The 25,519-nt window shown below is 46.0% G+C and overlaps 1 protein-coding gene across 1 annotated transcript in view; it reads right to left on the bottom strand.

The window, feature by feature from the left end:
• The window catches only part of CLMP (CXADR like membrane protein), a 55,520-nt gene extending 30,520 nt beyond the window's left edge, over positions 1–25,000 (bottom strand). The window contains exon 1 of the mRNA XM_036397535.2: positions 24,879–25,000. Coding sequence (XP_036253428.1) covers positions 24,879–24,984 — 106 coding nt within the window. The 5' untranslated portion in view covers positions 24,985–25,000. The remainder of the gene's footprint in view (positions 1–24,878) is intronic.
• Positions 25,001–25,519: the final 519 nt, after the last annotated feature.

Genomic DNA, 25,519 nt, shown 5'->3' with positions numbered 1-25,519 from the left:
AGAAAAGCTGCAGTGCCTCGGGGGGAATGGGTAAAGCTGACAGGGGGAACGAGAAAATTAAAGGAATCAGAGCCAGACTTCTCAGAGGTGGATGGGGGAAATCCTAAACAGGGGAATCCCAGACAGATTTCAGGGGAAGAAATCACAGTGAGAGCGGTCAGGCACTGGAATGGGGGCTCAGAGAATCATGGAATGGGGGCTCACAGGTTGTGGGATCAGAACATGAGCTCAGAGGTTGTGGGATCGTGGAATAGGGCTCACAGATTGTAGGATCATGGAATAAGAGCTCACAGAATCATGGAATAAGGGCTCACAGGTTATGGGATCATGGAATGGGGATTCACAGATTGTAGGATCATGGAATAAGAGCTCACAGGTTTTGGAATTGTGAAATGAGGGCTCACAGGTTGTGGAATCATGGAATGGGAGCTCACAGGTTGCGTGTGGGATCATGGATAAGGGCTCACAGTTGTAGGATCATGGATGAGACCTCACAGGTTGTGGGATCATGGATGAGACCTCACAGGTTGTGGGATCAGCATCCTTGGGGCTGTTCCAAACTGGACTGGCTGAGCTGGAGTCAGAAACCCTCAGAAATCCCTTCCAATTCCCACTGTTCTGTGCCAAGCTCCAAGCCTGGAGTCAGAGACAGATCCCTGAGAGTCAAATCCCACCCTTTGAACCCCCAGGCTTCACTGGAACCCCTAAACTGCCCCAAAAGCACGGAGAGCTCTTGCCCAGTGCAGAGGAGCCCCTGAACGCCCCGGCTGGTGGCACCACAGTGATCCCAGGCACCCCCAGCAGGGACAGGGGGCTCCCTAAGAGCTCCAAACCTGGCCTGGGTGGTCTGTGGGACAGCTGAGCTCAGAATGTGAGGAATTCAGCCTCTGTCCCGCTGAAATTTGATGAATTCAGCCTCTTTCCCTGCTGAAATTTGATGATTTCAGCCCCTTTTTGTGCTGACAGCGTCTGTGAACAGGTCCCAGCTGTCCCCACTTCCACTCCAGGACCGGTTTTTTTCCCATCACATAGAGAGGAAAATAAACAAGTGAGTGATCAGATCCATCACCTGATATTGTTTTATGACTTTTCAAGTACGAACTTCCATGAAATGTTGGGGTTTTCCCAATATTTACTTGGGCAGCAGTGACATTTCAAGGTGCCAAAAAAATGACTGTTAATAAATCATGAACTGGCCACAAAGCAGCACAAAAAGAGGCACAAAATGTGCAAATATTAAGGTTTTACTTTAGCAGAGTCCCTGATATTATTCAAAGCTTTAATTTGGGGAATTGAGGCAAGAATTGGGAAACTCAACCAGCCCAGTTTGCTTCCTTTGGCTCCATTCCCTCTTGTGAGCCTGGAAATGCAAACAGCCCCAGGTTTACATCTGCAAACCCCACAAAATCTCCTTCCCTGCAAGGAATTTGAATTATTACAATTTACTGTTCCACCGGGTCCATTCTGGCTTTGAAAATTCCCAGAGTGCTGGAGCCAGAATGGCCACGAGAAGCCACCAAAATGTTTGGCTGCTCTGTGCAGCACTCATGGGGTTTTTTTCTGGTTTGAATTCTCTATGAAAAGCCATTTTTTCTGTAATAGGAGCCGCCCCAGCTTCTCCCCCTTGCTTTCCAAAGGCATTTTCAGGGAGAAGAAATCCCAGATGAAAGCACTGAGCACCCTGGGCTCTGCTGTTCACCCTCAGCCCCTTCACCCAGGGCAGCATCCCCAGCTGGAAATCTCCAGCACCTCTGCAGAACAGCCCCCAAAAAGTTCATTTTTAACTGATTTTTACTTCCCAAATCTGGGAATTGGCGATAACCTCTCGTGGGGGGATTGTTGGGGTGTCCTGTGCTGCATTTGATGATCCTGATGGGTCCCTTCCAACTCTAAGCCTCTCTCAGGGATGTAGCACCAAAGAGAAGCAGAAAATTGCCCAGAAAAGGAAATACTGTGTTCAGTATTGGCATTATTTACAGTTTTAAACCTCCTTATTTTCACTTTTCCTTCTTGCACGAGCAAAGACATCCCACAGTGCCACGTGGGCAATAAAAAGGGACAAAAATCACAACTCCCCCCTGCTAAAACCTCTGTGCTCCCTTCACTGAAGCTCCCAGCTCCCCCTGTTTTCAGTTTGCAAGGGAAAAAATCAGATATTGAAAGCACAGTGGGTAACTCAGGATACAGCAGGAATGACCAAGGCTGGGATGAATCCAGCCTGTGGCAGATTTTGGGATGAATCTACAATGCACAAGCTCCATGCAAAGGAGTGTTCAGTATTGGCATTTTTTATTGTTTTAAACCTCTTTATTTTCACTTCTTGCACGAGCAAAGACATCCCGCAGTGCCACCTGGGCAATAAAAAAGGACAAAAATCACAACTCCCCCTGCTAAAACCTCTGTGCTCCCTTCACTGAAGCTCCCAGCTCCTCCTGTTTTCAGTTTGCAAGGGAAAAAATCAGATATTGAACAGACAGTGGGTGACTCAGGGTGTAACAGGGTTGGGAGGAACCCAGCCTGTGGCAGATTTTGGGATGAATCTGCAATCCCCAAGCTCCGTGCCAAGGGAACCTCTCACCTGGCTGCTGGCAGATTTCAGTCCCCTAACAATGAGGCCAAGCTTTAACTCCAGATTAATTGATGGCCTCCAGTCTTCCTGCTTCAAAAAAATACAAATTTTATGGAGTTTCGTGCAAGGTATCATGGGAAAAAAAGCTGTGCTGACATCCAGAGATTGGCATCTCACACAGCCCACAGTGGGAAGGGAAGAAACCCCCAAAATCAGCTCATTCTTCCTGATTTCCAGCTAAGAGAGAGAGCGAAGCCAGCCCTGAGCTCAGGCTGTGAGGAGGCACCTGGCTTCCTGCCCAAACCATCCCTTCCTTCTTCTGAGGCCCCTCCAGCTCCACATGGCTAAAAAAGGCAGCTGGAAAATGTCCTGGAAGCACAAAATGCTGCATCCCTGCCTCGCTCCCTGCCTGCAGGGAGAAGCTCTAGGTGAGCTCTGCCTCAGCTCTCCCCACTTTGGAGGAGTTTTCACACGGTTCTTGCCCCCAGAAATACGGAATTAATGGTTATTCCTGGCACTCCCACGCTCCTGGCTGTAAAATCAGGTTTGCTACGGCCCCTGCAGCTCTGAGGAGCTGCAGGCCCTGAAGGGAAAATCTCAATTTCTTTTCACTCCGTGCTGGTGCCGCGGGAGCTGAGCTGGCAGCTGGGAATGTTTCCTCCTGAACCTGGCACTGCTGTTACAGGAATGAAATATTTCCCCATTATTGCTAAAAATGGCAACAAGAAACGGCCCTGTTTACACTGCAAGGGCCAAGGGGGTTTTTTGGGGGTTTGGGGTTTTTTTTTGCAAGGTTTTTCTGCTTGGAATTGTCACAGCACAGGGAACAAAGGCTCCACACCAGTTCCAGCAGCTCTGCTCCAACATCCCAAGGATGGATGAGCAAAATGATCCCTTCTGGCTTCATCTCATGGGGCTGATTAAAAACCCAAAATGATTCTTTTTTTCTTTGTCTCATGGTAATTAAGAACTCAAAACGACCCCTTCTATCTTCATGTCTTGGTGATGATTAAAAACCCAAAATGATCCTTTTTATCTTCATCTCATGGTGCTGATAAAGAACCCAAAATGATCCTTTTTTTCTTGGTTTCACAGTGATTGAGAACCCAAAATTATACTTTTTATCTTCATCCTATGGTGTTAATTAAGAACCCAAAATGATCCTCTCTATCTTCTGCTGATTAGGACCCCAAAATGATCTTTCCTATCTTCATATTGTGGTTCTGATTAAGACCCCAAAATGATCCTTTTTATCCTCATATTGTGGTTCTGATTAAGACCCCAAAATGATCCTTTTTTCCTCATATTGTGGTTCTGATTAAGACCCCAAAATGATCCTTTTTTTCTTTGTCTCATGGTGATTAAGAACCCAAAATGATCCTTTCTGTCTTCGTCTCATGGTTTTAATTAAGACCCCAAAATGATCTTTATCTTCATCTCATGGCGCTGATTAGGAACCCAAAATGATCCCTTCTATTTTCATTTCTTGATGCTGATTAAGAACCCAAAATGATCCTTTTTTTTTCTTTGTCTCATGGTGCTAATTAGAAACCCAAAATGATCCCTTTTATTTTCATCTCATGGTGCTGACTAAGACCCCAAAATTATCCCATTTTTCTTTGTCTCATGGCGATTTAGACCCCAAAATTTTCCTTTTTGTCCTCATCTTGCGCTGAGTAAGACCCCAGCATGGCCTTGTCTGTGCCAATCCTGAATATCTGACTCAGATTCCCTGGATGGGGACTAAAAGGGCTTTTCCACCTCCCATTCCCAGGTGGAGAATTCCAAGGAAATCCCTTCTCCTTGCGCTCCCAGCGCCCTCCAGGAGCTCCCAGTTCCAGAGGGGAGAGCAGTTACATAAACGCTGCAGGAGCTGAGGGGCAGAGTGAATGTCGGAGCCTGCTGGAACACGAACCCGCGAGCGCTGTGGGTTCAGTCTCCAACATCCATCAAACGTGATTCATTTTAATGTCACAACATTTTAATGTCAATTACTTTTAATGTCACGGCTTCCTGTTTGCTGCCATCGCCCAGCTGATCAGAGATTCCCCCCCAAAGAACTTGTAAGATGAAATAAATAAACAATTCGGGATAAATGCTACAAACAAGCCTCCCCTGCTCTTGGAAGGATGTGGGGACTCTGTTCCAGAGGCATTGAAAAATAGAACATCTGAAGCTTTCACATCTAAGGCCAAATTACCACTTAGCAAAAATTCAATTCTGCTCTTTTTTCTGGCTAAAAATTGGGCAAATTCCAGATGCCAGCTGGAGATGTGGCTTGATATTATTGGCATTAGCCAAGGATATCTTTTATTTAGGTGCTGCATAAAAAATAACCAAGTTGTGATTATTGCATCTTAAAGTTTGTGTGCTAAAGGAGACACCAGACAAGTTAAGACTGACGGAGGAACTAATACAAGAGTACTTGGGACTTAAAATATTTAGGTTATTGGATAACTGGGGAAAAAAATCAAACAGCTGAAGGTTTTTTTTGCAGTGCCAAGGATATCTTTTATTTAGGTGCTGCATAAAAAATAACCAAGTTGTGATTATTGCATCTTAAAATTTGTGTACAAAAAGAGACACCAGGCAAGTCAAGACTGATGAAGGAACTCATAAAAGAGAATTTGGGACTTAAAATATTTAAGTTATTGAGCATCTGTGGAAAAAAACAAACACCTGAAGGTTTTTTTGCAGTGCCAAGGATATCTCTTATTTAGGTATTTCATAAAGAATAACCAAGTTGTGATTGTGGCATCTTTAAATTTGTGTGCAAAAGGGGACACCAGGCAAGTTAAGACTGATGAAGAAACTCATAAAAGGCAATTTGGGACTTAAAATATTTATGTTATTGAGTGGCTGGGGGAAAAAACAAACAGCTGAAGGATTTTTTTTTTTGCAGTGCAACTCCTCACAATTTCAAACCCACTTAAATGCCACCCCTTCAGCAGCCTGGACTTGCATTCCAGCCCCTCTGGCCCTTTATTTTTCCTGAACTTGTGTTTGCTAAATGTTATTTTAAAGAGCTGGTGGGGTTGACAAAGCCTCAAACTCCCTGGGGTTTCTCACGAGAACAAAAGCAGCCTTGTGGGTATCTTTAGAACAAATTATAACGCTGAGGAGAAGTCAGGCCTCTAATATGAAACTGAGATGGGTCACCAAAGATATTTGAAGAGACAAACTGAAATAAAACAGGAAAGTGAGTCAGGCACCTGCATGGCCTTTTTTAGAGTCCAACAACTGACTCGGTGCAGTCATTAAAACAAATTTCTGTGCCTATATTTGCATTTGATGGTGATGCAGAAGCAGCTTTAGCTCAGAATTTTAAGGGATTTTAAGCTCATAATAGTTCAAATGGGGTGAACAATGTTAAGTGCACAATTTTAGTCCCAACCAGTAATCAAACTGCAGAAATGAACTGCACTGTTTAGCAATAGAGCTGTCAGGACAGAACTGGGGATTTCCATGGAGTTCCAGCAGGTTTCAGTGCAGCAGAGGCCACACCATTCACCACAGCATTTGCAGCCTGCAGCTCCAGCAGCATCTTTTTCTTTGTGAAACAGAAAACTGAAACAGAAAATGGCTTGAAATTCAGTTTCTACCCTGCATTTGCCAAACTCCCAGCTCCAATCCCTGTTCTGGAGGGTTCTCAGAGGCTCTGCAGGGCAGCAGGGGCTGCCCTGTCCCTGAGCAGGGACCAGCCCCAGCTGTCAGGTGCTGTCAGGATCCAGGGCTCATCGAGAAGCCAGGCTGGAATTTCCATGACTCCATGAGTTTAGATTCCCCGAAAGGAGGGAGGATTATCCCAGCACTGTCCATCTGGGCGGGTGTAACCCAGCCTGCTGCTCACCTGCACACTCAGCCAGGAATATTTGCTCTGGAATGTGACAGATTTTCTGAAAAATCCTTTTGCTAGGATTTTGATTCTGAGAAGCTGAGAAACCTCAGAAAATAAATGTAAAAAAAATTATCTGATGGCTGTGGGACATAGTCTGGAGATGTTCATCAACAGCGGCATCTTTGGATGGTTGCATGTGAATTGTTTTTAATAAATGACCAATGACAGCCAGCTGTGCCAGACTCTGAGTCAGTCATAAGATTTTTATTATTCATTCCTTTCTTTGCTAACTTTCTGATGTCTCCTTTCTCTATTCTTTTAGTATAGCTTTTTTATCTAATTTTCTTTTAATATAATATATATCATAGAGAATAAATCAGCCTTCTGAAACATGGAGTCAAGATTCTCATCTCTTCCCTTGTCGGGGTTGCCTACAAATTCCACAGAAATTGTTTGTTATTTTTGCTTAGTAGCGAAAGGATTAAAATAAAATAAAATAAAATAATTTTTAAAACATAACAAAAAATGATAAATAATAATACCATTATATAGAAATAATAATAATAAATATTATTATAAATATATTATTATTATACTTATATTCCTCAGACCCTTTTTGTTCCTCCACCATGTTGACAAAACTGTCCCAAAGCCAGAGCTCAGACCCTCAAAGGCTCCTCAGACCCTTTTTGTTCCTCCATCATGTTGACAAAACTGTCCCAAAACCAGAGCTCAGACCCTCAAAGGCTCCTCAGAGCGTTTTTGTTCCAACTCCTCCATCCCTTTGAGAAAACCTCTTGCCTTTAGCACAGCCAGCATCAGATCCACTCAAACTCAGCAGTTCAGATCCACAAAATCAGCCAGGGTCTGCAGTTTTTATTTTCACTCAGATGTTGGCCCACAAAACATGAAAAATCTCAGCTCAACACCAGATCCACTCAAACTCAGCAGTTCAGATCCATAAACTGTCTGCAGTTTTTATTTTCACTCAGATGTTGGCCACAAAACATGAAAAATCTCAGCTCAACACCAGATCCACTCAAACTCAGCAGTTCAGATCCATAAACTGTCTGTAGTTTTTATTTTCACTCAGATGTTGACCATGAAAAATCTCAGCTCAAGTTCCCTCCCCAGTCTGGTTCCCTTTTTCCCATGACAAGCTGGGTCCATCCCATCAAGGCCAAACAGAATCCTAATTTTTATTCTGAGCACTCAGTCCCTCAAATCCTTTAGAAGACAGGTTTGGAGCTCAATAAAACAGTTTAATAAAACAGTATCAGCAAAATACTAAAAAAAAATAAATCATTAAATTAAAAAATCAATTAAACGAAACAGTAAATAAATGTTAAATAAAACAGTATCAGCAACATTTGAAATATTTTCCTTCCAGGGCTGATCTGGGCAGGGACAATCCAGGGAAAATGGGGGAATTGGCTCCTGGGGATGGGGAAAAACCAGCCCAGGAAAAGGCAGCGCTGCAGCTTTTACCCTGTTGGGGGTTATTGCCTCAAACCTGCTCCTGGGAAGGACTGGAAACAAAACAACAGCTGAGGTGTCAGAAATAACTGGAAACAGGATTTTAAATAACTGGAAACAAGCTAACAGGTAAAGGAATATTTTAAATATATTTAAATATTTTAAATATATTTAAATAATTTAAATATTTTAAATTAGAAACAAACTAACAGGTAAAGGAGGATTTTAAATAACTGGAAACTAGCTAACAGGTAAAGGAATATTTTAAATATATTTAAATATTTTAAATATATTTAAATATTTAAAATATTTTAAATTAGAAACAAACTAACAGGTAAAGGAGGATTTTAAATAACTGGAAACAAGCTAACAGGTAAAGTGATATATTGTAAATATCTGGAAACAAGATAACAAAGAGAATATTTATTATAACTAGAAACTAGCTAACAGGTGAAGGAATATTTTAAATAATTAGAAACAAACTAACAGGTAAAGGAGGATTTTAAATAACTGGAAACTAGCTAACAGGTAAAGTGATATATTGTAAATATCTGGAAACAAGATAACAGACAAAGTGAGTCTTTATTATAAGTAGAAACAAGCTAACAAGCAAAGGAATATTTTAAATAACTAGAAACAAGCTAACAGGTTAAGTAAATATTTAAAATAATTGGAAACAAGCCAACAGGCAAAGTGAATATTTGAAGTAACTAGAAACAAACTAACAAGTTAAGAAAATATTTGAAATAAATGGAAGGCAGCTAACAAGCAAAGAAATCTTTAAAATAACTGGGAACAAGTGAACAGGCAAAGTTAAAGTGTCAGTTATGAGGTTTCCAGTTATTAAAAATATTGAATATTTTTAAAATAACTGGCTTTTAGCTGGATTTTTTTCCTCATGCTAAGGAATATTTAAAATTACCGGATTCCCATTATTCTAAATAGTTAATATTTAAATACTTATATATATATAATATTTATATTTTTATATATTATATATAGATTTTTTATATGTAGTAAATTTGAAATAACTGGAAACCAGCGGTATCCCAGCCCTGACTGTCCCTATTTTTCTGTACCACATCCTGGCACCCAGGACCCTCCCATGTGTGACTCTTGCCCTGACAATTCCCATCCCTGTTTGCTCTTCTTGCTGCATCTGCAGTGCCAGGAATCCCTCATTTCCCCCTTTCCAGCCTGGATTTGCCCTCCTGGGCTCCTCCAGCCCAGCCAGCTCAGCAGAAAAGAGCAACAGCTTCATCACACTGGAAATTGCTGGTTTTGCATTGTAGAGAAGAGATAAAGAAAAAAAAAAAAAAAAAAAAAAAAAAAAAAATAAAATAAAATAAAATAAAATAAAATAAAATAAAATAAAATAAAATAAAATAAAATAAAATAAAAGCAGGAGTTTTTATTTAATGGAGTGCCAGGAATCCCTCATTTCCCCCTTTCCAGCCTGGATTTGCCCTCCTGGGCTCCTCCAGCCCAGCAGAAAGCAGCCACAGCTTCATCCCACTGGAAATTGTTTGTTATTTTTGCTTAGTAGAGAGGGGATAAAGAAAATAAAAATAAAATCAACACAATCAAAGAGCTGCAGATTAGAGCAGCCCAGACTGCCCCAGTGTCCATCTGGCCCTCATTAACCTCCAGAAACAGCCCCAAAGTGTCTGCCAGGCAATATTGGACATTTCTGAGAACCAGATGTGCCCAGCTGTGGGTCCCGGTTGATGCAGGGGGGTTTTTGGGAGGTGCCAGGCAGGACAGGGTGTCCTGAGCAGGATTTGGGCTGGGCTGAGGCCAATTCCCTGCTCAGAGCTGCTCCTGGCGTCCTGCAGGATCCAAACTGCTCTGGGGGGGATGTGAACCACGGCTTTGCTCAGAAATGTTTTATTCAGGCTGTTTATCCTCAAAAGAGCATTTTCCTTTTAGATTAAATTATCTGGACTCTGTTTATTCTAAACACAGGAGACAGGACTCAAGCATTTCCTCTTTTAGGAAGTATTGGTTGAGTGTGTTTCCTACAAAATTTATAAAGAATTCAGGCAAGGGCTCGTGTGGCTCCTTAAGATTTCAAAGCCTTCTTCCCTAAATGCTGCAAGAGCTGCCTCTGTCAGGGCACAGCTCCATCCCAGCGACACCAAATACAAATGCAAGCAGACAGCAGCTGTGAGCCCTTTGAAAAGGGCAGCCTGATAAAAAACCATCATCAAATTATTTACCAATACTCCCCATTTTGTCTCAAGACCAGAAATTCCATTACATAATGAGACATTTCCCTTTTTTTAAAAAAAATTTTTACCACTGGGGCTCCAAAAGGATTTGTTAAAAGCAGCTTGTGGGACTGGAGGTGAGGTGAGATGAGCTCATCAACAGCAGGATGAGAGGAGATGAGTTAATCAATGACAGCAGGGAATTTTAGCAGTAAAATTTTCATTCCAGTAGATGACACGGTCACCACTGGAACTGGAAGAAAAACCACAATTTTCTGTCTTCCCATCCTGCCTCCTTACAAAGAATTCTGACTTTTTCGCTATAAACCCACGTTTTAAATGCCGTTTTCTGTGCTTCAGTCACCACTGCTCCTGCAGGAAGTCTCCAGCCCCACCTGGAGCTCGAGGGGGGTGTCCTGCTCTCCTGCTCCGTTTTCCAGGACACCTGAGGGGCAGATCCAGCTCAGAGCTCCTCTGCCCACCAGGAGAACCTGTCTGAGCCCCAGAGCCCAGCCCAGCCCTGATGTTCCCGGGTTTTTCATCCCCCCAGCTCCCAGGACATTTTCCCTGGCGTCTCCCAGCACGTTCATCCATTATGCACAACTCCATAGGACAGGAGGACACGAGCAGTGGCTGCTGTTTCAAGTGATTTTTTAAAAGAAATTCCATTTCTCTGCTCCATCCAACCCTGCCTGCCTGGCTCCAGCAGCCAGGGAGGATTTTTAGGCACCCTCATCATCATCATCATCACCTGCTCAATGACTGCTGTTGGCACCAGGAGCTGCCCGTGCTGCAGCTCCACCAGCTCCCTCCACCAGGGCAATTCTGCCCGGTTTATTTTTAATTCTGCCTCATAATCAGGCCCTAATTTTATGCATATTGGCTCAGGATATTTTTCCCCCCCCCTTTCTTCTACATTGTCAGTCTGCTTGTCACATCCTTGCTGAAGGGGATTCCTCACCGAGTCCTTCTCTTGCTGGGCTGGGCTGGGCTGGCCTCTTTTGCTTGAGGATTATAGGCTCTGACAGTGCTGACACAGAAAAATAAAGCCCTGAATGAATTCAAACCATGAGCAGAGCAGGAATTCAGAGCTGCTCCTGCCCTTTCCTCACAGAGCCAGCCTAAACCCAAACCCAGCTCCTTCTCCTCACCCAGAGCAGCCCCAGAGCCTCTGACAGCCTCTCCCTCCCTTGCTGATAAGATTATCAGCTCTGCTAACGAGGAGACCACACACTGCGTCCCCTGCATGAATTAAAAGCTCTCAGAGGCACAGCAGAAGTCACAACAGAGCTGGGACGTTAAATCAGCGAGGGGAGAAGAGAACTGGATCTCCTCAGAGGCAAGAACAGCACAAACTCCTAAACCCAGGAGTTTTGAGGCAATTAACTCTCCCTGTCAGGCAGATCCTATTCCGTCTTTTCCAGGAGAGAGCATTGAGCGAGCTCTGTTCCAATCCCCACACAGATATTTTAGAAAAACACAATTTATTTGCTCTCTAGTATTTGGAGTTTCCCCCCCCCCGCCCCCTCTGTTCTGCTTTTACAAGATGATCATAAAAAATGAAGCAGCATTTAAATCAGCAGCAAGGGTGGAGGAGCAGTGCTAACTCCTGCCTGAATCAGCTCCATCCTTGCAGGAACTGGAAATTATTTTGCCTTCCATGGGCTGGAGCTGTTCCTGAGCCCGACTTGCTAAACCAGGAGCTTTCAGTGTGGAGAGACAACAGAAACAGAGAATCCCAGACCCCAGAAAAGCTTCTAAAAGCCCCAGACCCTGGAGAGAAGACGAGCACACAGAGATAAAAGAGCTCCAGCACCGAGGCTGCCAGGGGCTGCTGGAGCTGCTGGTTTGTCTGGGCAGGCTGGAAGAAAAGGAAATATTGAGAGGACAACCCCGAGGGCAGGAATGGAGGGAAAAGCTGCAGCCAGCAGCAAAGGGAGATGCTGCACACTTGGGTTTGCATCACAGGGCGGGGGAAAGGCTCCTGCATATGTCATGTGCCATTGAAAAGTGATAAAAAGGGTTTGCATTCCAAGGGTTCTCCTCGGGGAAACGGAATTTTATTGCTCCAAATAAAGGACAACGTTCTGCCCAGCACAGCCTCTGTTAGGGGATGGTGAAAAAGGGTGGGAAGGCACAGTGGTAAATCACTCACAGCAGATAATTAGTTTTTTAAATTCATTTAACATTCTCTTGATTTAAGTGAGAGGAATGAGGGATTTGTCTTTCCAAACCAGCTGTGGGGCTGCTGGGAGATAAAACCAGCACTGGCAGAGAAAAGAAACAATGGGAAAGGTCCCAATGATTGATGAATGGGAAAAGAGATTTACAAATAAACTTTGGGTTTGCTGATCAATGAAATTGGACATTGAAAGATGAAAGAAACAATGGGGAAGAAAAACCCCTAAATTCCATCAGAATTAAAAATGAAAAGGGAGGGTTATACATGAGAGGGGAATCTCTGGGATCAGGTGTTCTGGGAAGTCTGAACCTCTCAAGTACCTCAGACAATGGGGAAAGAGAGAAGGGAAATGTGGCTGGGAAATTGGGATAAAAAGGAGGCTGCGTCCTCCAAAAATTGGAGAGACCCCAGGGCAATGGCCCATGGCCTCTGCCTTGATTGGAATAAAGTTCCAGGACTGCTCTGTCTCCTTTTTGGACACCAACCTCTGGTGTTTGTGGATGAATTTTCCTAACACATCTAAACCACAAAAATATAAAGCTTTAGTCGACACTGAGACACCTGGGGTGATTAAAGGACACATCAAATGTCACCCCAAGTGCCACCTCCTTTGGTGTGACCCAGCTTGGGTGGCCCCACACTCTCAAATTCCCGAGTATATTCAATTTCCAGTGAAATGGAGACACTCACAATGAGCAGGCATTTAAAAATGAGTCCTGAACCGCTAAATCATGAATCACTGGCAAAATCCAGGCTGGAACCTCAACATCCTGAATTCTTCTTTGACCAGAAGACACTCACCATTGCTTCATATTCCCCTTTGAATAGAAAAAAAAATTAAAAATCATGGCATTTGTCAACACAAAAAAGCTCTGCTTTGTGTGGCTAAAATTCCCTTTGTCTCCAAGCAAGAGCTTGAAACAATGGAAACGGGAGAGGATTCGCCCAGAGCAGAGACCACAGACAAAGCTGCACTGTGGGAGCATCTCCATGGAATTGGATGGATCCAAACAGCTCCTTTCACACAATCACAGAATTCCCAGAATCACAGAATTCCCAGAATCACAGAACTCACAGAATGACCAGGTTGGAAGAGACCCTAAAGATCACAGAGTCCAGCCCAGCCCCAACCCCTCAACTCAACCCTGGCACCCAGAGCCACATCCAGGCTTTGTTAAACACACCCAGGGATGGGGACTCCACCACCTCCCTGGGCAGAACACTCCAGAACTTTATCAACCTTTCTGGGAAAGACTTTTCCCTGCTATCCACCCTGTATTTCCCTTGGTGCAGCTCGAGGCTGTGTGCTCTGGTTGTGTCAGCTCCTGGAGAAAGAGCCCAGCCCCAGCTGAGCACAGGCACCTTTCAGGAGCTGTGCAGTGATGGGGGCACCCCTGAGTCTCCTTTTCTCCAGGCTGAGCACCCCCAGCTCCCTCAGGGGTTCCTCTCAGGGTTTGTGTTCCCAGCCCCTCTCCAGCCTCGCTGCCCCCTCTGGATGTGCTCAGTGTCCCAAGGTCCTTTTTGTGTCCCTGGCCCAAACTCATTGCACCAAATTCTGTTTTGGTGTCCCTGGGAGTCTCTCAAGCTCTCACAGAGATTTTTTTGTGTCCCTGGGCCAAACACTCTCTACCAAATCCTGGATTTTGGTGTCCTTGGAAGTCACCTGAGCTCTCACAGCAGATTCCTGCATCCCTGGGCCAAACTCACTGCACCAAATCCTGGGTTTGGTGTCCCCAGGAGTCACCTGAACTCCCCCAGAAGATTATTTCATCCCTGTGCCAAACACTCTGCACCAAATCCTGGGTTTTGGTGTCTCTGGAAATCACTTGAGCCCCCCAGGAGATTCCTGTGTCCCTCAAGCTCTCCCAGCAGAATTTTTGTGTCCCTGGGCCAAACACTCTGCACCAAATCCTGGGTTTGGTGTCCCTGGGAGTCACCCAAGCTCTCCCAGCAGATTTTTGTGTCCCTGGGCCAAACACTCTGCACCAAGCCCTGGGTTTGGTGTCCCTGGGAATCACTCAAGCCCTCCCAGTAGATTCTTTTGTCCCTCAAGCTCCCCCAGCATTTTTTGTGTCTCTGGGCCAAACTCACTGCACCAAACCCAGGGTTTTGCGTGGCTGGGGGTCACCCAAGCTCTCCCAGCAGGTCCCTGTGTCCCATGTTGTGTCCTGCTCTGCAGGAGCAGCTCCTGTGCAGCTCCCAGGAGGGGCAGGGATGCTGAGCCCGCTGCTGCTGCTGCTGCTCTGGGGGCAGTGCCAGTGCCAGCCAGGGCCTGGGCAGCACCAGGCAATGTTCTCAGCAAGGCAGGGTCCAGAGCAGCATCCCCAGCACCCCACAGCCTCAGTGCAGCACATCCAGCCTGGAATTCCTGCTCCAAACCCGCCTCTGCACCTCTCCCTGCACAGCTCCCAGAAATGCTGTGCAGGGAAAAGGAAAGGGGAAAATAAAGCCCTGGTGTTGGAGAACATGGCTCCTTTTTTTTTTTTTTTTCCCTCTTGTCCCTGGAATTGTGATTGGAAATAATTGGAAGTGTCACTGGAAGTAATCAGAAGTGACAGTCCCTGGGCTACAAGGCTTTTGCTTCGAGTCTAACGATCCCCCCGCAAAACAAAACCTAAATTTAAACAATGAAGTCATAAAGTGATTTGCCTTCAAGGTTGAAAACCCTGCAATTTTTTTTTTTAATGAAATAAAAAAAAAGAAGAAGTGCCTGGCTCTGGTTCAGTTCAATATTCCAGGCTGGCTGTGTTGGATGAAAGCACAAACACACACAAAGGCACCCTGTGATTTCTGGCCCTACCTGGCCAATAAAAGCCCAAGTCTCTATTAAACATTGCTGTGACCTTTGAAATTCTGTCACATCTGCAAGGAAAACCACAGGCTGAGTAATCTGTGACACTCATCAGCACCCACCTCCAACATTCCTAATACTGGAAAGCCACCTCATTCCAATATTTTGCTGAAGCACAGAGGGAGTGGAATGGAGTAATTCTCTTTTTGTTTTACATTTCTGAAAAGGGCTCCTAACAGCCCATCCAGGCACGTGGGGAAAGAATCTGTTCAAAAGATCTCGCAGCCACCATACGCTCCACGCATTTGTTAAAAACTCATTTTCCTTTTTTCATCTGCAGCATGAAGCAACTCAGAGCCCAGGATTTCCTTTCTGAGAGGTTTCTCTGAGAGCACAGCAGCACTTCACACCACCAGTGGAGCTCCTCAGGGTTAAAAATGGGTTAGAAACGGCTGTAAAACAGTGGGTAATTGTTAAGAATATCCTGTTAGTTTGGTTATTGTTAACGGAGTTAAAAGGGGACTTAGAAGAGATACAGTACCAGGAGTGTGGTCCTGTTTTTAACATCAGCACAGTGGTACAAAAAAAAAAAAAAAACATTAATAGGTGATAAATATCAGAATTTTTTAGAAAATAAAGCCAAGTCCCTCCAGGTGGCAGGTGAAGGATTTCAGCTTGGATTCTGCTGTTTGTTAAAGATCTGCACATCACTGCTGTGCCCACAGTTGGGGATGGATCAGGAGGAAAATGCCTTTAAGTTAAAATGACTTTAATTTAGAGGTGTTCCAAGTGCTCCATCACCCTCTGCAGCGTGCACCCACCTGTGTGTGAGCTTCCCCCTGTCTCAGATGTGCTTTGAATGCTCTCTGTGCAAAGTGGAGGGAATAAAAAGGGAATAAATTCTCTCTCTTGGAGTGACCAAGCCGTGGTCATCCCTTGCCTCTAACCCTGCACGCTCCATTTCAGAGCAGCCTCCCTCCTGCCAGGCAATGTCACAAACCCACCCAATCCTCAGTGACCTTTTCCCTCAGCTGCAGGCACAAACCTGAGCTCCAACCTCTGCACCCAGCCAGGGCTCAGCCCGGTTTGCTCTGGGAACCCAGCACACCCCTCTGGCTGTCCAGGACGGCCAGGACCCTGCCAGGGGGCTCAGAGACCCTGGCACAGAGCCCAGGATGCCCCTGTGGGTCTGATTATGACCCGTGGAGCAAATCACCAACCTTAGATGAAGATCTGCAAGCCACGGCAAATTAAGTAGAGTGATGGTGAATTTATCATGGGGTGAAAAAGTAGAATTTTGGGGTTTTTAGAATGGGGGTTCAGGGGGCAAGATGGAGGAATCTGGGCATGTCCAGCCTTTCTCCTTCTTCTTGGCCTCCATCTTCTGCTGTGATGTTGTGATGTGGTTGTTTCTGATTAATGGCCAATCACAGCCCAGCTGGCTCAGACAGGAAGCCGAGCCACAAGCCTTTGTTATCATTCTTTCTTTTTCTATTCTTAGCCAGCCTTCTGATGAAATCCTTTCTTCTATTCTTTTAGTATAGTTTTAATAGAATATATATCATAAAATAATAAATCAGCCTTGTGTAACATGGAGTCAGATCCTCGTCTCTTCCCTCATCCTCAGCCCCCTGTGAGCACGGGCACATCCAGCCTTTCTCCTGCTTCTTGGCCTCCATCTTCTGCTGTGATGGTGGCACTTTGGGATTGGTTTAGAGTAGAAGCTCAGTGTCTAACACAGGTGATGGGTATTGGGAAGTCATTGTAAACATTGTACAGGTAGTTTTTAGTACAAAGACATAACCCTGCCCTGGGGGCAGGCACAGTGCCTGGAACTGTCCTGCTGGATGGACCTGGCAGGGCAGGAGAAAGAATTTTATAGGTAAGGAACAATGAACAACCTTGAGAAGGAGAAATGAAGAGCCCTGACTCCTTCTTCAAGCACCAGGCTGGGAAAAGAGACTTTCCAACTCTTCTTGGGGTCACTCTCACAAGCAAGAGATCCTGACAGTTTTCCTGCCACAAAAAACCCCAAAAAAACCCCAAACCTGGCAGCTCCAGAGAGGAGAAAGAGGATGTGATGGGTATTGATCCCCTTGGGACAGCAAATCTGACACCCTGGGGCTGGGGCTGGGAAGTTCTCAGTGAAATATTTGCCTTTTTTCAGCTGCCAAATGATTTCCTGGAGGAAGGGAAGGAGCCGATGAGGACAGGATGGGTTTTGTGGCTTTCTGTCCATCCAGCACCTTCAAGCTGCTCTGTTCTCTTTACAACTCGTTGCAAAGAAGAGCCAGAGCTCGTTAAGGAGCCAGATAAATAATCCAGGGTGCCAAGGTGAGGTTTAGGAGAGCCTGGCCTGGTGCCCATCCTCCTTTTCCAGGACCAGGGTATCTCTGGCCAGGAGGAGCAGCTTCATTCTGGGTGGATAACCCAGCGCAGGGCTCCAGGTCCTTGTTGCACTCAAAGCCAACACATTTTAGCCCTGGTGGGGCTGGACCAAAAGTGGCAGAGCCCAGAGGTGGCTGCCACTGCCCCCAGCAGTGCTGAGGGGAGGAGGGAGATGGGGGAGCTGGAATCCAGCCCCGTGCTTGGTGACTTCTCGCACATTTTCCATTGTTGTGCTTCCTGCCCTGCATCCCGCGCTGTCCTGGCGTCTGAGGCTCCATCCCAGACCTCCCTGACCTGGCTTCACCCTTGACTTTTTGCTGGGCTGCTTCTGTAAACTGAGCTTTTCTAAAAACAAATGAAGGCACAGCTTTGGGGGAAAAAAAAAAAAAACAAAACAAAACAAAAAAAAAAAAAAAAAACAAAAAAAAAACCAAAAAACACACCAAAACAAAAAATAATAAAAAAAAAACAAAACCAAGAAAACCCCAAGAAAACCCAAAACCAAACCAAACCAAACAACCCACAAAAAACCAAAAAAAAAAACCAAAACAAAAAAATCCCCCCAAAAAGCCCCACAAAAAACCCCAAAAAACCTACAAACAAACAAACAAACAAAAAAAAAAAAACAAAAACCAAACAACCCCAGAAAACATAACCAAAAAAAAAATCCCAAACACAAAAAACAACCAAACCAGACCCATTCATCTTTTCAACAAGGCACCACCAAGCTCCTTCTGCGCCCGGAGCAGCCTCTTCTGCAGCACAATAAAACAGATTTCAGAGGCACAAACTCTGCCTGCAGCCTGGGCTGACACAGGGCACTGTTTAATTAGGAATTCAAGGTGTGTTTTGACTAAAATTGTGGGGAAAAGGCACAGAAAGCAGCTGGCAGCACCATTTGTAGCATTGTAACACCAATTTTACTGGCATCACACACAAATTTCAGCCCAGTGTAACAAAGATTTAGACTTCAAAGATTTTCCAAACACATTTAAGAGTGTTTAAATCTCTATCGTTTGGCTGTGAAAACAAATTCCAGGCTGCAGAGGTGCTGGATCCCCTGCAGAGCCCCGCGTTTGCCTGGAGGAGAGCAGGAGTGCTGGTTGTGATCCTCAGGACAAACACCAGGATCCCTCCCTGCCGTTGTGCAGTGGCGTTTCTGGCCAGAAACTTGTGCTGCTCTCACACAAAAATGTCATTCTGAGGTGGGCCAGGCCCCCCAGAACCAAACCACTAATTCTGCATGGAGGGGACAAAGCCAGGGTGGGTACAAAGCTAAAACATCGCTTGTTTTCCATGGGAAATTCAGAAAAGTTGCCCCCCCTCTGCCTCTACTTCCCATAAAAATGAATTTTTTTTCCTCCACAAATTTGGCTGCTTTGCCTCTTTCTGGCAGGTTTTCTTCCTTTTCCTCCTCATGGTAAAATGTCCTTTCTGGATTAAAAAAAACCCCTCCAAAATAAAGTTTATTTGGTGTTAGATGTTAAAAATCCCAACTATTTCATACAAAACAAAGCACCACTAGAGAAAAACAGGCAATTCATCATCAAGCGTCTCGACAGCAAATATTTGATGCAAACCATCCCTGGCTTTGGAAGAGCTGGAGTGTCTCAGAGGAGAGTTAACCCTGATATTCTGCCAGAGAGCAGCTCAGTCATGTCTGGCTCCTTTTAATCCCCCCTGCTCTCCTTTATTCCCTTTCCTCAGGTATTCCCAGAGCTGTGCTCTGATGAAGGCTTGGAAGGAAACCCAAGTTTAATTCTTCTAACAGATAATGAATATCACTCACAGTTGATGTTTTGTTGCCTGCTCTTGGAATTTGAGAGAATTATTATCAATTCCACGAAGCTGTCCTGGGGAGAACAGTCCTTTTGAAAAGCTAAATACACCAGCAAGTTCCCTGCATTCCTGCAGGAGCCAGTGACAAAAGGGAAGTGAAATCAAGACACAAAATCACACACAAAACTTCTTTTCCCAGCTGCAGGTTGGCTTTTTGTTCTTTTCTTTTTTTTTTTTTAATTTTCTTTTTCTTTATTTTCTTTTTTTTTTCTTTTCTTTTTTTTTTTACACCAATTCTGAGCCAAGGTTGGTGCTAAATGTTAGAAAAAAGCGAGGCAAAGCTCTTGTACCACCAACCTGCAACACCATGGAACAGTCAAAGGCAAGAGAAGGAGCCAAAGAAAACAAAAATATATAAGATATTTGCTATTTTCCAGTTATCACTGAGAAATTCTGGAAATATCTGGAAAATCAGCAGAAATAGAGGCCCCTAACTTTTGTTTTAGGCAACCTGAAAACAATCTCCTTTGCTTTCTACTATTTCTGGGAAATCAGCAGGAATAAAAGTCTACAAGCTTTGTTCTAAACAACCTAAAAACTATTTCCTTTGGTTTTCACTCCTGGGAAATCAGCAGGAATACAGAACCATAAACTTTGAAGGAACCTGAAATCTCTCTCTTTTGGTTTTTGGGAAATAAAAATCCATTCAGTTTGTTTTAAGCTCTCTGAAATCTGCCCCCTTGGTTTCCACAAAGTGCTAGGGAGAAACACCCACTAAATCCCCAATTCCCACTGAGAGTGGGGGCACTTCTTGAAAAACCAACTGTCCCAGTGGGTTCTGCTTTGTTGTGGGCCAGGACAGGAGGGTTTGGGGAGCGGGAACAGTGGGGTTTGGGGAGCAGGAACAGGGGGGTTTGGGGAGCAGGAACAGGGGGGTTTGGGGAGCAGGAACAGGGGGGTTTGGGGAGCAGGAACAGTGGGATTTGGGGAGCAGGAACAGGGGGATTTGGGGAGCAGGAACAGTGGGGTTTGGGGAGCAGGAACAGAGGGGTTTGGGGAGCAGGAACAGAGGGGTTTGGGGAGCAGGAACAGAGGGGTTTGGGGAGCAGGAACAGAGGGGTTTGGGGAGCAGGAACAGTGGGGTTTGGGGAGCAGGAACAGTGGGGTTTGGGGAGCAGGAACAGGAGGGTTTGGGGAGCAGGAACAGGAGGGTTTGGGGAGCAGGAACAGGAGGGTTTGGGGAGCAGGAACAGGGGGGTTTGGGAGCAGGAACAGGGGGGTTTGGGAGCAGGAACAGGGGGGTTTGGGAGCAGGAACAGAGGGGTTTGGGAGCAGGAACAGTGGGGTTTGGGGAGCAGGAACAGGAGGGTTTGGGAGCAGGAACAGGAGGGTTTCCCAGCAGAGCACAGCCCCGGGCAGCCCCAGCTCTGCATCAGCTCGGATTTCCCAGCTACCAGCCGTGGATACCTGGGCAAATGCCGGCTGTCAGAGGCAATTCCTCACGCCAGCAGGGCCTGCAAGGAGCTGCTCCAGAACCTTTTGGCTGTGCAGTGAGACAGGAGGAGCTGGGGCTCAGCACGGCAGGGTCAGAGCCCTGGGATGGTGCTGAAAGAGATCCCTGAGCTCAGAGCGTGCAGGGCAAAGCTGAGCTGCTCTGCAGGGACCCTGACCCTCAGCAGCGCCCCAGAGTGACCCCAGCTCCCACAGGGCTCCCACAGAATCGCTGGTGTTAGGAAAATTCACCCACAAACACCAGAGGTTTATGTCCAAAAAGGAGACAGAGGAGTCCTGGAACTTTATTCCAATCAAGGCAGAGGCCATGGGCCATTCCCCTGGGGTCTCTCAATTTTTGGAGGATGCAGCCTCCTTTTTATCCCAATTTCCCAGCCACATTTGCCTTCTCTCTCTTCCCCATTTCTGAGGTACTTGAGAGGTTCAGACTTCCCAGAACACCTGATACTGAAGATTTCTCAAAGATTCCCCTCTAATGTATAACCCTCCCTTTTAATTTTTAATTCTTACAGCATTTAGGGGTTTTTCTTCCCCATTGTTTCTTTCATCTCCCAATGCCTAATTTTGTTTATCAGCAAACCTACAGTTTATCTGTAAAAGCAAATCTCTTATTCCATTCATCACTCAGTGGGATCCTTCCCATTGTTTCTTTTCTCTCCCAGTGCTGGTTTTATCTCCCAGCAGCCCCACAGCTGGTTTGGAAAGACAAATCCCTCATTCCTCTCACTGGTGAGGTGCTGCTTTTCCTTCACTGTGGTGAGTGGCCCCCAGCGCTGCTGGAAGGGGCCAGTGCCCAGCAGGATGGCAAAGGTGGGTGAGGGGCTGGGGGTGGCACAGCTCCTGCTCTGACCCCCAAAGGCAGCAGCGCCTGCAGGGCAGAGCACTCAGAGCAGCCCCAGCCAAGGAAAAAGCACAGGAAACCGGTGACAGAGCACAGGGAACCAGTGACAGAGCTCAGGGAACCAGTAAAGTGCAAGAAACCAGTGACAGAGCACAGGGAACCAGTGACAGAGCACATGGAACCAGTGACAGAGCACAGGGAACCAGTAAAGAGCAAGAAACCAGTGACAGAGCACATGGAACCAGTGACAGAGCTCAGGGAACCAGTGACAGAGCACAGGGAACCAGTAAAGTGCAAGAAACCAGTGACAGAGCACACAGAATCTGTGACAGAGCACACAGAACCAGTGACAGAGCCCAGGAAACCAATGACAGACATGGAACCTGTGACAGAGCACACAGAATCTGTGACAGAGCACACGGAACCAGTGACAGAGCAAGAAACCAGTGACAGAGCACATGGAACCAGTGACAGAGCTCAGGGAACCAGTGACAGAGCTCAGGGAACCAGTAAAGAGCTCAGGGAACCAGTAAAGAGCTCAGGGAACCAGTAAAGAGCAAGAAACCAGTGACAGAGCACAGGGAACCAGTGACAGAGCAAGAAACGAGTAACAGAGCACAGGAAACCAGTAAAGAGCACATGGAACCAGTGACAGAGCACAGGGAACCAGTGACAGAGCTCAGGGAACCAGATGGAACCAGTGGTAGAGCACACAGAATCTGTGACAAAGCACAGGGAACCAGTGACAGAGCACATGGAACCTGTGACAGAGCCAGGCATACAAATAATCACCCCTCCAAGCTGTTCTGATCACGAGAAAAATCATCTTTTTCCTTCATTGTTTCCTTCATTGTCAGTCATTAGAAACACTCGTGATTGACTTGGAGTGGGGGAAAGGCGGAGATTTCCCACCCCATAAAATTTAAACCAATTCAGGAACACATTTCAATGAAAACTTTGGCTACTTCTTTATTGGGTGAAAAATGCAACACCCTATTACGAACTCTTTCCACTCTGGAGCGAAGAACCACTTCAAAATTCTGCTTTTGGAGGGTGCAGTGGCACAAAGGGAGTTTGTGACACCTGATTCTCACTGCTCAGCTGGTCACAGTCATGTAGAGCTCACAGGGCCACCGTCCCCTCCTCAGCCTCTCCTGGCAAAGTGAGCTCTTGTCCACACTCAGCCAAGCCTTTCATCTTGTCCTGTTTGAGTAAAGTCTCCTTCAAACAGATTGGCCCCTGTTTCCTGTCTCCTCACACAGCTGCTCGTGTGCCCCGGAGAGGTAAACAGTGGAAAAGACAAGACTTGTGTATATTAGCCACGTTTCTGGGATGTTTAATGATGAAAACACAAACCTTCCTCTCCAGGCTTCTCTAAAACCTGGGTTTTTCCACATTAGTCTTCACTTTATCAGCAAAAAAAAAAAAAAAAAGCAGCAAGACATTCCTGGCAGTTCTGTAGATTTTTACTGCAGAAAATCCTGGCTTTAGCCAGCAAATCAGACTCCCCAGCCTCCCTGTGCTCAGGAGGATCCAGGAGCAGGGAACCACAACATTTCCTTCCTTTTCCCTGGACTTGCTTCTAATATTGGTGAGCAAAGCTGGCCAAGGAGCAGGAAGAGCAAGTCCTCTGCTGGCAGGGTAGGTAAAGCTCAGGTAAAGTTCAGTGCCCACTGCAGGGCCAGGAAACAAAAATTCCAAGTTTTGCTCTGAGATTTGAGGACAGTTCTCCCCTCACCAGTGCTTGGACAGGAGAGGCTGAGGAAGCTGACTCCAGGTGGGGGCAGAGTGTCTTTTGTTGGGCATTCCTGTGTTCCTGTCATGGTGGAGATGCTGAGGACACGTTGATAATTTAAATTCTCCATTCCAGGAAGGCTTCCTGCCTTCCCTAGCAAACAGCTGCCTTGTAAACCAAGACAATTGATAAAGCCACTTGTGTTTTATAGATAAAAGCAGCAAAGCTGAGTTGTTGTTATATTACAGACAAACCCACCTTTTCTGCAGCAACAGTTTGTTCCTCTCACCCTAAACCTTCCACAAATTGGAATATTCAGCAGCTGAATGGGATCAAAGACTGCAGTCCCCATTGTCTCCATCAGCAAGGTGAGCAACCCCCCCCTCTGTGTCCCAAATTTCCACAGAGCCACGTCCTGAAGGGCTGAGCCCTCTCTCAAGCGCTGCCCACCACAGAGAGGCACAAATGAGCAGATGGGCACAAAGGGCACAGAGCGCTGCCTGCAGTGCCCAGATCCCCCAGCACACCCAGACCCCAGCACAGAGAAAGCACAGAAAACCTCAGGGCCCAACCGAGGAAAAAACCTTCCCAATCCCCAGGGCCAAAGCCACTTCTCCATTTATCAGCAGCTGCACAAATTGATTGAATTTGATCACCAGACCTCCCTCTCCAGTCCACATCCCGCACCTGGGAGCCTTGAACTGGGCTTTGCCTGCCACAATCCTTTGGAGCTGTTCAAGAATCCCATTTCTGCTGTGCCCCTGCCCCAGCTCCTGGCAGGGAGGCAGAGCCCAGCCCACACCTGTGCCAGGTCCCAGCGCCCAGCGGGTCCTGGAAGGGGCAGGGTTTGCCCAGGCAGGGCTGGCGCTGTCAGCAGCACGGGCTGAGCAGGAGGGAGGCACAGGAGCCCCTCAGACACCTCAGGGCTGCCAACTCTTTTCCCTCCAGCTTTCCTTCACTCTCTTTTCCCTCTTTCCTCTTTTCCCATTCTCTCCTCCTCAACAAATCAGCCCCTCTCTCTTTTCTCTGTCTCCTTCCCCCTTCTCTCATCCCTTTCTCCCCCTGCTGCACTCCAACACATCTGTTTCTAATCTCAGCCACCCCTTGCAAACAATAACTCCTTTTTCTTTTCAACATCTGAACGCTCAGTGCCCAACAATTCCACACAGTTACACAAATTTGACACTCTGCCTGAAACAAAGACATTTTATTCAACCTTGTTTTGCCCAAGAGCTCCAAGCCCCTCTCTCCTTTATCCCTGAAAAGCGCTGCTCTCTTCAAACAACAAACACACGTTCCCAAATGAGCCTGTTTGACCAGCACTTTTTAAAATTAATTTGGATTAATCAGAGATCTCCGGCTGTCAACCTGCTCATAAAGCAACCAGAAAAGGATCAGAGCTCAAACACCACTGAAATTCACAGTTTTCCACAAAAGTTTCCTCCTTACAAAGCCCTTTTCTCCAACTCGCCAGCGATGAATTTCAGGCACACGGAGCAGACCGGTGGAAGTTTGATTAAATAAAAAGCAAACAACACCAAAAAAAAGCCAACCTACCTAAGAAGAGGATTGAAAATGCAGACATTCCGTCTCCCAGCAAGAGGGACTTGTCCTCCTTTTTTCTTCCTCTCTCCCAAGGACAGCAGGCAGACCTGCAGAGCATTCACAGGAACGCCTCTGGAATGCACTGAGTGTAATTGCATCCATGTGCCAGAAAAATCACCAACTTCACTCTTTCTTCCCTCCTGCTATTCATCCCCTGCTCCATCTTCCAGCCAGATCCAGCCAGATTTCTTTTTTTTTTTGTTTTTTTGAGGGCTGCAGATTCAAGGCCCTGGGAGTTTCTGGGGGAGAAGCAGCACGGAGAGGACTTCACATCCACGGCAGCACAGAACAATTTTGCCTGTCTGGAGAGGAGAGAAGCAGGGGGAAAACACTGAGCTCAATGTTCACCACATGGCTGCCTCCCACTAGAGCCCCTCCCTGCCATCAGCTGGGATTAATAGTGAAGACCAGTCATGTGGGTGAGGTAGAGCTTGATTTCCAGCATAGAATACAGATATTTAACAGAGAAACAAGAGGATTTCTCCAGTGGCAAAACAGTTAAGTTTGGAGGCGGCAAGAAAAAAAAAAAAAAAAAAGAGAAAAAAAATCCAGCATGGAAAAAAAAAAAATCAGATTTGACACTCAGGGGTTGG

This window comes from Molothrus ater, chromosome 22, assembly GCF_012460135.2.
Source record: "Molothrus ater isolate BHLD 08-10-18 breed brown headed cowbird chromosome 22, BPBGC_Mater_1.1, whole genome shotgun sequence".
In the NCBI taxonomy this organism is placed as follows: Eukaryota; Metazoa; Chordata; class Aves; order Passeriformes; family Icteridae; genus Molothrus; species Molothrus ater.
The sequence above is the reverse complement of the archived record's forward strand: the minus strand, read 5'-3'. Positions and strand labels throughout refer to the sequence as shown.